The 15021-nt window shown below is 47.8% G+C and overlaps 1 protein-coding gene across 2 annotated transcripts in view; it reads left to right on the top strand.

The window, feature by feature from the left end:
- The first annotated feature begins 4910 nt into the window (after positions 1–4910).
- TET1 (tet methylcytosine dioxygenase 1) overlaps positions 4911–15021 on the top strand; it is a 57285-nt gene continuing 47174 nt past the window's right edge. For both annotated transcript variants that reach the window (XM_065746217.1, XM_065746216.1), the window contains exons 1-2: positions 4911–4977; positions 12198–14237. In XM_065746217.1, coding sequence (XP_065602289.1) covers positions 12321–14237 — 1917 coding nt within the window. In that variant the 5' untranslated portion in view covers positions 4911–4977; positions 12198–12320. The remainder of the gene's footprint in view (positions 4978–12197; positions 14238–15021) is intronic.

Raw genomic sequence — 15021 nt, 5'->3', positions numbered from 1 at the left:
AGCGGGGCTCCGCCGCGGAGCGAGGGCGGAGCCGGGGTCCGCCCGGGGCCCTCAGAGCGGCCGGGCCGCGCCGCGGCGTCTGCTGATGGCGTCTGCTGATGGCGTCAGAAGTGCGCCTGGCACGGCGCGAGCGTGGGGGTTGGGCGCGTAGCAACCGCGCGTTGGGAGCGTGTGGGCCCCTGGCGCCTCGTGCTCGGCGCGAGCGGGTTCGGAACGCACAAGGGAGGGCAGCCGGTCTGCTGGAGCGTTTTCCTTTGTTTATGTCAAATTGCGTTCTACGGAAATTCGTCCTTTTTTTTCCTTTCACAGGTTACGTTCCTTAAAAGTTAAGGTTGGTGTAGCGTTTGGAAAACTTCACTTTGTTCTGTTTGATCCTTACTTATTTGGGGAGTGGCTGGTACAATGTGCATTTTTTCCCAGTCATAAAAAGTACTTAGCAAGAACTTCTCATACTGGGAAAATCTGAAACATGTCCTTTACAGCAGCAAACTCAGCCATAAAAAGCATTTATGGCCTTTACCGAATTTCTCTAGCGGCTTCCTATTATGACCCATTCTTACAAGTGATCACATTCTTCATGTCACTCAGCTTACACCTACATCTGACTGTCATTCTTCCCAGACAGACTAACGGTACAACAGGGGAAGACACTGATGTCAGGATACTCAAGAGCATAGCTGCAAACTGGAATAAAAATTCAAATTGGTAGGTAGCTCTGGCTGATAAGTGTGATTTGTTTATGATTTTTTTCATCAGTGTTGAAGGTGCTTAGTTCTATAACGATGTTTCAGTCACTTTAAGTGAGCTATGAAGACTCAAGTTAATTAACTGCTATTCTGATGGCAGTTGTTTCTGAAAAGGGTGCTTCAAATGCCATGCCTCTAGGCCTTAGGGAAGTATTTCTTTCTACTTTATACTTGCTTTTTTTCTTTACCTGTTATTGATACAAACTCTCTTCTATCTGTCTGGCTGTTCGCTTGCCTCAACTCACACCCAAAACCACCACCAGTCAAAAACTTCTTCCACAAGACTCGGCATGGTTTGAGGATGCTTTTTTTTTTTTTTTTCTTTTGTAAAAGCATAGCTTGCAGATTGAAAATAACTGAGCAAGCCTCAACAACTTGCAGCTAAGGCACCTCATTCTTCCTGCTAGCGAGTAAATAAGGCAGTGCTACTTCCTAGGGTGGAGAGAGTCAGAAGCCAAAGATGAGCACAGCACAGGCTGACCCTTGCTGTCAGGGCACAGTCCTGCAGCAGGACACACTGAGCTGGGTGCTGGGAACTGGGTCCACCAATAACCACAGCAGTTGGACTGAGCAAATCCAGGGTTATAGGTAACACCTAAAACAGGACTGAAGGTAAGACCCAAGTTCATACAGCAGCAAGGATCTAAGAGGAGACAGACAGAAGATGAAGCCAGCACAGTTATAGCACAGCTCAAAAAAAAAATAAGAAGTGTTATGCCCTGGGACTGGGGTGTGAGGTAGGGGCCATAGGTGTGGCTGATCAAGGCCATTAAGACCTGTTGGTGCAGTCAGGACCCTGATAGTCCCTACCTGTGTCAGCTAGGAGCAGAGATATTTGACTAGTCAAGGAGTTAGCAAATACAGCAGTGCCAAGTTTCTCAAGCTGAGCTGGCAACTGTCTTTTGTGTGTGGGGAGGAGGCATGTACTTCATGTGCTCTGGAGCCACTTAATGGGGCTTACTGCACAGGTGCTGTAGTCTAGAAGCACCCATAAGCATCAGGCTGGTGCACAAAATGTTATCTGCTCTCTTTCTAGATGTAGTGTTTACTTCCAGAGTAACTTTTACTTCCATGTTTTGGCCAGGCACAGCAGTTACTCTGTTCTCATGCACTGAACATGTACAAGGCCTTTGTCACGGTCCCTCATCACATCACTAAGTTGGAGAGGCATGGGTTTGAGGGCTGGACTATTCAGTAGATAAAGAATTGGTTGGATGGTCATAACCAGAGAGTTGTTGTCTACAACTCCCTGTCCAAGTGGAGGCCAGTCATAAGTGGGGTCCCACAGGAGTCCATCTTGGAACCGGTGCTCTTTAACATCTTAGTCAGTGGCACAGATGATGGAATTGAGTGCACCCTCAGCAGGTCTGCAGATGATGCTAAGCTCAGTGGTTCATTTGACACCGTAGAAAGGAGCAATGCCATCCAATGGCACCTGGACAGGCTTGAAAAGTAGATCTAAGGAGGTTTAGCAGGGTCAGGTGCATGCTGTTACACTTAGGTAGGGCAATCCCAGAATTCATTGAGGAGCTTTGCAGAGAAGGACTTGGTGATTGTGGTGAATGAGAAGCTGGACACGAGCCAGCGGTGCGCACTTGCAGCCCACAAGGCCAACAGCGTCCTGCATCAAAAAAGGGGTAGTGGCACAATATAGGAGGTGGTTGCCCCCCTCTTCTCTGCCCTTGTGAGGCCCCCATGCAGTGAAACAAGGCCAAGATTTCCTGAGGAAAGTGAAAAATGGGGGCAAGCTACTGCCCCAGTGAGGGCATTCCACGTGGCTTACTGCCTGCTCTCAACTTGTCATTTTGAAAGGAATGTGGCAAGCTTGGGTCACAGCTGGAAGACTTGTTCACTATACTGTGTGTCATCTGTCAGTCACAGGGCAAGAATATCCAATCAGAAGTACTGAGAATAAAAGAGACCTGAATAAAAGTGAAGCAGAAGAGGAAATCATGGGCTTACAAAATAATATTAGCACTTCAACTGTCTGTATTAAGCATGCTTCCAGATGTTAGCTTGCTTCCAGTGCCTACCTTGCAGGTAGATACTATCTACAGAACTGGGGCCAAGAAAGACTAAATGAGGAAGTCATTGGCGAAACCGCAATTAGAATTCAAGAGTTTCTGCATTAAACACATTATTCAAGACTTCTCTTTCAGGCACTGCCAGCTGACAGTTCTGCAGGTGATTTATCTGGTTATCTGTATTGCAGATGCAAAGACATCAGCAACGCTGGCTTGTGCTCAGCTGGGTTTGCATGCACAGCACCACATCAGCGCAGCACACAGCTTCCAAGGACATGTCTGCTCTGTGAGCAGTCCAGCTGCCTTCTTGCACCACAAGGCCAATAAATATGAGGGAGGCTTTGCAAGGTAGATGCTTTGTAATTGAAAAAGGAGCCAGTTCTTATGTATCATTTGGCCCCAGAAGCCAACGTAGACCTGGATACATCCGATCTTTCCCTTACAAAACACCCTAGGTGTCTTTGTGCTGTAATTCCTAGGGCTTTTGGTTTGTGGAAGGCTTAACTCAGGTTTGGCGTCAGGGACACCTTTCTCACTGGACTGATAACAGATGATCAAAGATCTGATCTGGATGGCTCCACAGAAATGATTCAGGGCCAACACCCCTGAAAAGTTTCAGTGGCCATTAGGAGTCCCGGATTTACCTGCCCACCTCAGACCTCTCCTGTTTCCCTCACGTGGGTACAGCAGGAGCAGGCACTGTCCGGTGCAGTCCTTGCCCTGCTGGCTGTGTGGCTGTGCTTGGCTCCCTGCTCCTCAGGGAACAGCTGCCCTGCATGGCTCCCGATGCTCAGTGCAGACCTCTCGTGCTAAAGCTGACAGCAGTGTGCAACTGCTTAGAGTCTGTGCATCTTGTTCTTTACTACTTCAGTGTCCAGTTGTATTCGTTTTGCAGGTATCACTCTCATATTCCTTTGGATAAAAGCACAGATCTGGTTACTCGTTTCTCATCATTTTGTTCAAGCCCACAACTTGCAATGTGTTCCTGCCTTCCCAAGAACCACATTCTGAGCTTGTGTGGAGTTTTACCATCAAGTTCCAATTCTCTTCCGCTTATGCCATGTGCAGCACTTTGGACAGCGAGAGCTTTTACTTCTCAAATGATGAATTTTCTTACTAAAATAGTTTGTTACCTCTTATTAGCAGGGCAGGCCTTCAGCGTGACAGAGCCCTAGAAATGCAGCAACGCACTCCAGTGATCTCTGGTTACAGCCAGAACGGAGAACCCATCACACCGTGTGTTAGCTGCCAGTGAAGGCCGCTCAGGGAAACGCGGGCACTTAGAACATCCCGCTAGGAACGGAGAAGGGCAGCGCCGCTGCTCTCACACGTAGCAGAAAAGCCTCCCTGCAGACGCGCATCTGGATGCTTTGCTCTGCATTTTAAGTGCCTTATAGTAAGCAGCTAGGGATTTAATAATGACACGTCAAAACGAAATGCGCTGCTAGGGTGCATTGCTTCACGCATCCATTTCCAATGTCTGTTCTCTGAAGGGACGGCGGTGGGGACACGGGATTGGTGGCTGCTTTGCGCCCTGACAAAAGGCTGCCGTGATAAGGACTGGGGAGGAGGACGAGCGGTCCAGCCTCGATATTAGAGCACACTGCTCGCCCCGTCCGTGGGGAAGGCGCAGCAAACACCACGGGCGGCCTCCAATGGAAGGGGTGGAGGCGCGGAGGGCAGGGCACGCTTTCCCCTCGCAGAAGGCCGCGAGTATAGGACGGAACGAAGCTCCCTCTTCCAGCCGAAACAAAAAACCAGCGTGATTTCAGTGTCACCTCCTCAGCTGGAGGTTTCAGGGCGGAACGCACCACCCGTTTCTCTTCCGCTCCCTCTGCAGCGCCGCTGGGGCGGCGGCGGCGCAGGATCCGCTCCCCCGGCCCCGGGTCCGCCCCGGGGTGCGCGGCGCTGCTGCCCGGGGGCGGGCGGGGAATCCCGCTCCAACCGCGGGGATCCAGGGCGCGTTTTGCCGCCTGCCGGGAGGGCTCGGTGCGGCGAGCACCCCGCCGAGCCGCCCCCTCCCCGCTCCCTCCCGGAGGGTCCGGCCAGGGGCGACGCCGAGAGCACGTTTCGCGGCCCGGCGCCACCGAGGCTCCGTCTGCCGCGCCGGGCTCGCCGCGCCGTGGGGACGGGCAGCGAAGGCGTGAGCATGACCCGCGCCGAGCCCAGCCCAGCCATGCCCGCGTCGCCCCTTCCTGTTAGCCGCGGTACGTACGTGGGACGGAGCGTTGCCTTCTCCTTCTTCTTCCCCCCCCCGCCCCCAACCCGACTTTTTATTCTTTCGTTCCTTCCCTTCTCGCCCGGCGTGGCGCGGAGCCGAGGCAGGGAGGGGAGGCCGGGGCAGCCCGCTGCCGGCCTGGGGGGAGGACGGGTCCGATCTGTGCCTGGAAGGGGAGAGCGAGCGGGGCCCCCAGCCCGGAGAGCCGGGACCCGCAGCCACTCCCGCAGCAGGGCAGGGGAGCGGGGCCGCGCCGCGTTCTCCTCCTCCGGGGCTGCTGCGTTCCCTCGGCGAGCCCCGGGCTGCGGCGGGAGAGGCCCCAACCTCGGCCCCTTTGTCTGCCCCCTGCAGCCCCGCTGCGGGCCGTGGGGCCACGAGGACCCTGCGGCGGGCCTGCCCCTGCCCTGCCCTGCCCTGCCCTGCCCGGCCTCTCCCCGCTCCCGCTGCGGGCGGCGGTGCCCGCGCACAGCCACGCGTGGCCGGGGCGGTGCAGCCGCAGGGTCCGGCCGGAGCCCTCGGAGCAGCTGAGGAAACGTGCGCTTGCAGCGCCGGGTAGCTAGAGCGTGACCGAGCAGGCTTACGAGGCAGGGGTGTCTCTTTAAATTTTAAAGGAGGAACCTGTGAAAATAATTTTAAAAACCCCTCTGAGTAGTGGCTCTTTCTAGCTCTGCTCGGTGCTCTTTTTAAGGCACTTCTGTGGAGAGGCAGAGAGCTCTTCCGCGCAGTAATCACCTTGTTTTCATTCATGTCACTCAACGCAAATTAAGCGTGGAGATGGAATCCAGAAAGCGTGGCGTTGGCTGCGGGGCTGGGCGGCATCGCGGTGCCCCCGAGCGGTGCTCCGTCCGGCAGCGCGGGGCTGGGAGCGAGGCGGCTGCGGGAGGTAATCAGGGAGGAATTCGAGGCAGGGCGAGCGGCGAGGAGCTCGCTGATAGCAGGGACTTCTGTAGAAACTTCGCTGGGTAATGATTCCGTATCACCGCTGGCAGTGTTTTCTCGTGGCTGTTGTGCTATCCGTGTTTGCCAGAGCTGTTTCCATCCTGCTTTTTGAGCGTTTCCATCCTGCTTTCGGTTACTTCTCAGAACGCTTCTCAGGCTGAAAATTTCCAGGCTTAATCTTTGCCTGAAGGTTCTCTCCTCCACCTCCCCCTTCTTCTAATTGAGTTTGAGATAAGGTGATCCAGTTAGGGTTGTTTTTAAAGGTAAAACCTCCAAGGAAGGGAGTCAAACATAAAACCTCCAAGGAAGGGAGTCAGACATCGTCAGGCACTGTTTTAAAGCATCACAAAAGCATATTTAAGGGAGAATATGTTTAGCTTAGGGCTTTTTACTTGCTGTTTTTATTAATAAGTACTGGAGCTGTGTGGTGGAAGGGTTTTGATTTGATGAGCCTCCAGAACTTCTTTAAATCTTCTCCCTTTTTTGCATTTCTCCCCATTAAGGTCAGTGTCAGGCTGTGCTGAACATGTTAAAGTGGAGGCACACTCCTGCCTGGCTCCAAGGGGTGATGCTCGCACATGCGGCGCGAGCCTTCACAATGGGTTTCTGCTGCCAGTAGTTTGCTTGAGGTTTAATCTGGTTTTGTGGTTTAAGCATGCATGGTTCCTTGCAACATTTTTTTATTGTTCTAATAGGGCTTTCCCTAAACTAAGAAAGAAGGCTTTCTTTTTGTGGTGTTTTCACCAGTTTCACTCACTGGGCAGCTTTCAAAAGTTTATACTGAAGTCAGTATGCTGCAGTATCCCAGGTATCCTCACCTCTTGCTGAATTCAGTGAGCCAGAGCACACACTTCACTGCAGCACTCTGCTCTCCCTGCAGTGTGGGCAGCAGGACTTGGGGGCAGTCCTGCCTAAGTCATGTGGGACCTCCTGCCCCTGGAGCAGAGGTGTGATTCTGGGGCCAGGAGGGACATAAAATAGGATGGAGTGAAGGTCTCAGTGTGTGACCTGCTGAACATGAGCAGGAAGAAGGTTTTGCTTTCAAGCTGCATCCTGCAGTACCCGCCCCAGATTTGCAGTTAAAGTGCTGGAAAGTATTGTCTTAAGTAAAAGTTCCATGTAGGTGGATAAAATATCCATTTCACTCAAGAGTGGCAATGATCCTGGAAAGCAAGGGGGCAGGTGTATGCACAGTAAAACAGAAAGCAGCTCCTGAAGGGTGTGTGAGGCTGCAGCCCTGTTTGAAGCAGTGAGAGAGCTCTGAGGCTGCGTGGCGGTGAGCAGCAGGCAGTGGGCTGTGCTGCCAAGGGAGAGCCTCTGCGAGAGCACAGCGCGTGTGAAATAGTTCCTGGTCCCGAGTTTCGTTTTTATTTCTTAACCAGAACCAAATGGAAACTCAGGGATTAAAGAAGAATGGGGGGGAATTAAAGCTGATTCCCTCTTCTTAACCCGTTTCCCCTTCTTTTCATATACAAAATGTACTGAACAATCAGTAGATGCAGAGAAAGGAGCAAGACTGAAAAGTGGGCTGACCTTAGTACAGCTGGGAAGAACATCCAGATGATATGACACAGTTCCAAGAGGGCTGAAAAAAGACTTTGTATGTTGCATTGGGTCAGCTTCTCTCGTTTCTGTCTATTCCAGTGTCTGTTGTGTCTTCCTTTAGAACACTTGCTGCTGGAAATGAGACATTTCTCCATTCAAAATTGTAGATAAGAGATTGTATGACAACTTCTAAGTCAAACGCTAACCCCTATTGCTTGGGCCCTGTGTGTTATTATTTACAGTGGCTTTTATGAAAGTTTCTAGGTCTTGTTCCCCCACCAGGCTAATCTCTAGTGACTTTTAAAAAGACTTTTAAATACTGAAACGGAGTGCATTAAATTGGTTCATTCTGCCTGTAGCGAAGCCAGGCTCAGCTAGCCCTAGCTTTGTGATTTTTTTTCCCATACAGCTGTGATTTTTTTCAAGGGTCACTTACTTTCTTTTATGATGTCAGGTAAAGGCTGCCACCATTTTATGAAAACACGTCTAAGTTTTCCACCAAGTTATGAAATAGAATCTTCATGAACGCTGCTTTGAAAAGCAAGAATTCCTTTCTTTTGATTATCCTATGCAAAGAAAATGAAAGTAAAAGAAAAATTATAAATGGAATGCCCATTATAAAAAGGAGCATTCCAGCAACATGGAGTTAAATCCCCCCCCCATTACCTTGTAGGCAAGATTCTCATTATAACTGTCTGGAATTTTGACCTGGTTGGGGCTAAAAGATTTAGCCCTCGATTAGCTTTTTAGCAGTATTTGCTGAGGATTATAGCAGTCAGTGGGATTGCTCCAGATTTATTACTGAGAGCAAAACTTGAGGTACTGGCCTTGCAACCAGCTTTCAGTTTTGCACATGAATTAGAAGTCAGCTCCAGTCTCAAGCAGCTTCAGGATGCACTGTTACTGTCTGGGGCAGTCCCCTGCAAACCCTCCTGTACTTATTACCTACATTACTTTATAGGGACGCCTGTCCTCTGCTCTTTGGGAGGGACTGTGGGGGAGGGGTCTCATCGGACTTGCAATTCAAAACAGACCACTGAAGTTGTTTTTTCTCTCCAAGATGATGGAAACTGATGAGTTATTGCATTAACCCGTTTGGTTTGTATTAGGTAATCCTGAAAGTTGACATAGGTGTTTTGGTAATAGGATTTCTTGCTTTGAGATGTGACGTGCTGTAGCTATTGTCCTCGAGAAGAGACATGAGGCAATTTGCAACTGCTGTAGGCATGGACACAGGGCACTGCCAGCCCTTCACATGGAAAAGGGAGGGTGAAGTATTCCTTGGTGCTACAGAAACAAATTTCAAATGCTGAGCTTGTAGCTACCTAGTATTTTGATCCTAGATGTGGCAATGTGGCAACAACATAAATTTAGTTTTACTAGAAACTGTTTCTTTTTTTTTTTTTTTTTTGCTAAATCTAGCACTTGTGGTTGTTGCAGCATAGCAGTACTCATCAGGAGTATGGGGTTTCTTCTGGGGGAAGCAAAGCCCTGGTGCTGACAGGCATTTCTCCCAGGAAGCTACAATCACCTTGGAGGCCAGGTGCTCAGTTCCGGATGGATAAAACTGGAGTTCAGTATTAAAAGGAAGGAAAAAAAAATATATGTCCTTTAGAGAGCTATTGCCCAAATCTCACAAAGAAATATTCTTTCCAGTGACAAAATTGAAAGAAAATGGATAAAGCTGCTACTGTTTTCCATATGTCCCTGTGTTGTCTCTGACACATACTCACAAACAGCCTTTTCCATCTTCTCTACCACCTTATTACATATTCCTTCCAGTCAGGCATGGAGGTTTTTGTTTGTGTTGTTTGTTTATGTTAAAAACAAAGCAGGATGATCATGCTTCTTCAGTCTTGAAGCACCTGTGTTGAAATCTCCACATGCAGATGAAGGCATATCACATAATCACGATTATAAAGAAAAACTAAGCTTTGCAATATTGTTATAAATAAAGCTTCTGACTGTTAATTCTGCAAATAATGCTTCCAAACTTTTGGCACTGTTGTTGTAGTTGTTTGTGTGGAAAAGTAGCATGAGGGAAGCATCAAACACATTCAGTATCTTCAAAAATCCAGTCTCTGTTTCCATTCTTGATCTCCTGTTTTCTCTCATTCCTTCTACTTCTGTTTGGGGGCTGATAAAGAGAAAAGGCTTTATCTCTTCTCTTCTGCTCCCCTCCTGATTCACACATTTCCATGCTGCCTGGCCCTTATTTGCTTCCTTTCTTCCTTGCTCTCCTGGCTGCAGTCTCTGAAAGTGGCTCGCATTTCCTCTCCTACCACTGTTATGTAGCACCAGACGCTAATGGCTACCAGTGGGCTGCCTGCTGCTTGTTTGCAGCTGGCTTTGCAGCCCTCCAGGCTGTCCTTTGGAGCCTGGTTTCATCAAAACCACAAGAAAGTGGGCAGCTCTTTGCAGACTGCCAGCAAGTGTTTCATGTACCTGTGCTGCTGGTGCCTCTTTGGTGCTCAGTTTGTGGAGTGACTGGTAATGGTTCCTCTTTCTCCATGCCATTCCAGAAAAGGGTAAGGGGAGGAAGGCACTCAAATTACCTTAACTTCAGGTCTGTATTTATCGTACAGTGTACAACCCAAATTTTGTGGAGGACTTCTGTGGGAGCTGTTTAGGTTTTTTAGCAGTGGCTGTTAAACGTTACCTCTGACTACAGATGGATATACATTTGTATTTAGTCTCTCTGGGTCAAATATTCTTCTGCAATGCCATTAGCTTGTTGGATGTGAGTGGTTAGCTTTGTTTTTCAATGTGACCTTAGAGGTATGTTTAGCCTTGTGCTGTACTGCAGTGCTGGCTCCAAAATGATGTTTGAGTGCGTGGGGAAACTGCTGTCTCAGTAAGACTAGTTTGCTGTGCTCCTGTAAGGTGCAGACAGGATACAGAATGATCACAGCATGTTTACATGGACACGTGATATATGTGATTTATATTCTGTAGTACGCAGGATCATTCAGCTTACTGCTGAACAGACAAGCTGGGCTTCAAAAAGCTTTAAATAAGCTGCTTAGAACAGAGTGGGGAGTTACTGTTAGGTTTTTCAAGTATTGTAGTGTTTGTGCGGCCTGTTGATGGCTATGACAGAATTAGAGACAGGTTTGCTGCCGGCATGCTGGCTAGGAGCAGAGGGACATGGTAGTCCTGTGCAGCAGCCATGCACGGTGGCTGTACTACATCCTTTGTGCTTAGGTGGGTTCTTGTGGTCTGGGGATGTGTTCTTGCAGAGCTGGCCCTTAGCAAGCCCCAAACTGTTGTTTGCCGCATGCAAGCTGAACCTGGGCACTGTGGTAGTGTTATAAGTTTCTGAGGTGCTAGGTAGGCTGGGCTGCACCAGCAGGGCTCTGCCCTCCTTCAGCAGAGCTCAAACAGGGCTGTGGGTAAGCCCAGCCTTGGTGACATCACCCTGCTGGCCTTAGCATGGGGTTGAGGTCATCTGGAAGAGAGTGCTCTGCCTCTCTTGCCTTTTAAAGTGGTGGGGTTTGGGCTGAGCAGCACCCTTCTTCCTTTCTCTTCCTCCTTTAGGAGACAAGATTATCTTTTTTGCTTCCTTTAGAGGTCAGGATTTCATATATGATCCCCTTGTGTTTTCTTCTTCCTTTCTCTCTCTTTTCATCAGTAGAGTGCTGGTGGCCTAGGGGTGGTTGGACTTGGGCTTAAGGAGTTCCAAAAATGATAACAAAGGATGTCCTGCCTGAGACTACAGTCTCTTGCTCTGCCTGCTCCTGTTTTTAGGACGCCCTTGTCTACCTGTCTGATCCATTTGAAAAGCTAAATTAAGCTTTTAAAGCCTTCCACAGGTACTTAAAAATGGCATGTATTTTAAAACTGTGTATTTAACAGAATTTCTTTATATTTAAGAAACACAAAAAAGCAACCCACCTTTCTGAAAGTTGCTCTTGGAGCCAGAAGAGTCTGTTGTATCTTTGGAGATGTGTGGGTTGTGTTTGGGAGTTTGGAGGCTTTTTCATCACAGTCATATTTGAAGACAAAAGCTTAGGAGAAAACTTGTGGTGGTTTGTTGACGGCAAATATAACAGCAGTGGTGATCATGAAGCAGAGGTGATTTCTTACATAATACATTTGATATTGCTGGAAAGGACCAACGCTTGTGATCTAGGACAGTGTGCTTGTACGTGATCCCAGGAGGCAACACTTGGAGAGGCAATTCTTCCCTGATCCAGTTACCCCCATGAGTACAAGTTAAATGTCTTTAGAGAGGCCAGTTGTTTCTCTACCTTTAAACCCAGATATGGATGGGCAGCCTGTGATGCCCTTGTGATGGTGTATGGGTGCCTGTATTGCCAGCTGAAGTCAGCTTTGTTATTTTTTCCCAAATGACCATACAGTAGTAGCTTTATGCTCTATACCATATCTGCAGACATAAATTTTAGCTCTCCTTACCCATGGGCTGTTGACAAAGCACCAGTAAGACTGAGAATTTTCAAACATCTTAAAATGGATGTGAAATGGTAAATATGAATAGCTGCATGATCGCTTGAACTTTGTTCACTTCTTTATTAGTTTCCTAGGCCTTTAGGCAAGCTTTCAATTTTGCAGTCCATTAATACTTTCAAAGATTTTGTGCTGATTTAGCCTCATGTCTGACACTGGCGTTTCAAGTTCTACCTGTGCATTTTTGAACAGTCAGCTTAATGCTTTCTTCATTAATTAGATTTATATTAATGTTATTTTTATCTTTTCCTATTTCAGAGTTGACTCTGTATCGCTGCAGGGAGCCGCAATGGGACTGTGCAGTTTTCTGTTGAAAAATTCTCTCAAGAGCTCATGATTTTTTTCCATCTCTCCTCTTAACATTTCTACTACTCCGCAGACATGGCTCACCACGCAAGGCCTTCCAGATTAGCAAAAAAGGAAGAGATAGGCAAAAGGAAAACTAACCAGGGTAAAAAGAAATCTAGCCAAGTGAGAAAGAAATCCACAAAGACTTCCACAAAAGCTGTTAGTTCTGGAAAAGGCAAAAAGCCGGCACAAGAAAAAGATGTTAAGAAAAAGCAGCAAGAAAAGAAACCAATCATGAGCTCTTCAGGTCGATTTCTCAGGAGCAGTGTCACCAGAACCTTGTCTGGAACACCTTGGGTGAGTTTGGAGAAAACTGACAATATCCTCTTTCATAGCCAGGAAGCTTTCAACATCAATGGTTTTACAATGTCTCTTCGTAACCGATCGTTCTCCCGTAGATTTTCCCAAGCTCCAACAATTGCAAAACCCAGAAAAGCTGCAGCACAAAAAAAGCTAGAAACAAAGGAAAAACATGAACAAGCTCTGGCAGTAGTAGAAGAAAAAAATGTTGAAGCGGATGAAAAAGTGTTGGAACAGAATTCAGCACAAGATGAATTAGCTCCTTTGCCTGTAGAGGATATTGCATGCAGTGTTGATGAAGAGCCTGCTGCCACGTGTGCTGGTCAAGAAAAGGAGGGAGAAATACCTGAAACAAATAACTCTGTTCCAAGCCCCCAGGTAGCTGATGGCCATACAGCAGTGTCAGAGGTGGAGTATGAGTATGAAGACCTGCCCTGTGAGCAGACACTCGTTGATCTCAATGCAAGTATTGCAGCTGAAGCATCTGTTGAAGATGCTGCGTTGGTGCTTCCATCTTCTGACCCCGTAACCACCTCTGAATCAAACTCGAAGGTGCGTACAGAGACTCCTTTTGACCTGGTGCTTAACAGTAAAGAACCTGACTCTGGTTCTGTCGATACCTCAGCCCCCAGTTCAGCTGTGCTGTTAGAAGAGCTGGTCCCGCTTGCTGAATCCCACATTGCAACGGAGTCGGACCTGGTGCTAGATAGTGAGGAACACGAGCTGTATTCTGCACCCACAGTTACCTCTGAGCTAAATTCACAAGAACGTTTAGAAGATCTGAGCTCGTTTGCAGAGTCCTGCTTGAAAGCAGGTGGGAATTTGGAGTCTGAGAATGAAGACCTTGGTTCACATTCCAACTCTGAAGCTGCCACTGGATCAAATTCACTTTTACATTTCGAAAGTGTAGGCTCACTTGTGGAATCCCACATGAGATTTGTGGATTTCGTGCCCGTTCACAAAGAGCTTGACTCATATTCGGATTTGAGCTGTACAATTGAGAATACAGAATCAGACTCAAAAAATACATTTACAGTAAGTGAGCCGGTTTCCAGTACTTCTTTAACCAATCTTGAAGTGGAGGATATTGAGCAACTTGTTCAGTGCATCGATGCAGAGACATTAATGTTGAATTCAGGTTACGTCCCCGCTTTATCATCAGATGTAGAGAAAAGCACAGTCGATAAAATCTCCAGTGAGAGCTCCATAAAGTTCTCTGAAGGCTTTGTTTCAGAGTTGCCTTCAAGCACGGAAATCTCTGTTCTTGCCTTAGAAAAAGCCATAAATGTAGATTTGCCAGCTGACTCGAGGCTGCAGCAGAATGATTATTCATCACAGCTGGAAAGTGTTGGAATAAGCTTGAATTTGGTTCAGGACGTGAGTGACAGCACTGGAGCGGTTGAGGCCTCAGGGCCGTCCACTCTTACAAATCCAGCTGGTGGTTACCCTCTTGCATATTCATCTCAGTTCCCTGTGTTAGAGAAAAAGAAACGGAGGCGTTGCGGAGTCTGTGAGCCCTGTCTGCGGAAAACAAATTGTGAAGAGTGCAGCTGCTGCAGGAAACGCAAAACCAGTCACCGGATATGTAAAAAGAGAAAATGTGAAGAACTGAAAAAGCCGCCACCACCACCGGTCGCACTACCTCTTGAGGTAAGCCAGGGAAGTCCCAAATTGAGTCACAGTTTTGAGGATTGAGGTACATCTGGAAGTGCTGCCCAGAGGGGCTGTTGTACAGCTGTAGAGAGCTTTGGGTTTCTATTGCAGCTAGCAAGTTACATTGTGACTTTCTCTTGCTCTACAGAAGTATAGGTTCAAGTGAGCTACAGTTACTCTTGTTCCTGCTATGTTGGTGCAAAGAATGAGAGGCAAGCGTGGCTTTAACTCCGTGTTCCAAGTACTGGCATGCTGGCTACATCCAGTGAGGGCATGAAGAGATGAGAAAGGTTTAAGAGCAAGATGTGAGGAGGGGGGAAATGAGGGTAGTCCTAGGAGACCCTAAGTTCTTAGGGAAACGGTCTACGTTTCAAAGTAGCTAAGATTAGAAGGAGGGCTTGTGTGCTCTTTAGAGATAAAATGATTTGCTTGTGATTATGCATTTGGTGGAAACAAATCAATGAACTTCAGGATTGGATTGTAGCTGCCTTTTCCCCTTTCATACCTCTCTGCCTTTCTAATTGTCTGTTCTTCTGTTTCTTTCATTTCATTTCTCCTGCCTCTCTTACTTTGTATCTCTTCTTGCATCTCCTCCACATAGTCTCTTTCTGTTTCTTACTCATTTTTTTTCTGATCCATCAGCGTTTTATAACCCAGGTCATTACTTTTGGACCAAAGAGGAGGGGAAAAGACATTCTGTATGCCCCTGTGATAACAGCCCTGACCTTCTGAGAGATTTCAGTTCAAGATCAGGCTTTATATCAGGTAAGTAGGGAATTGA

Source organism: Cyrtonyx montezumae, unplaced genomic scaffold, assembly GCF_038088225.1.
Source record: "Cyrtonyx montezumae isolate F1298 unplaced genomic scaffold, pur_monq_1.0 scaffold_4, whole genome shotgun sequence".
Lineage (NCBI taxonomy): Eukaryota > Metazoa > Chordata > Aves > Galliformes > Odontophoridae > Cyrtonyx > Cyrtonyx montezumae.
The sequence above is the reverse complement of the archived record's forward strand: the minus strand, read 5'-3'. Positions and strand labels throughout refer to the sequence as shown.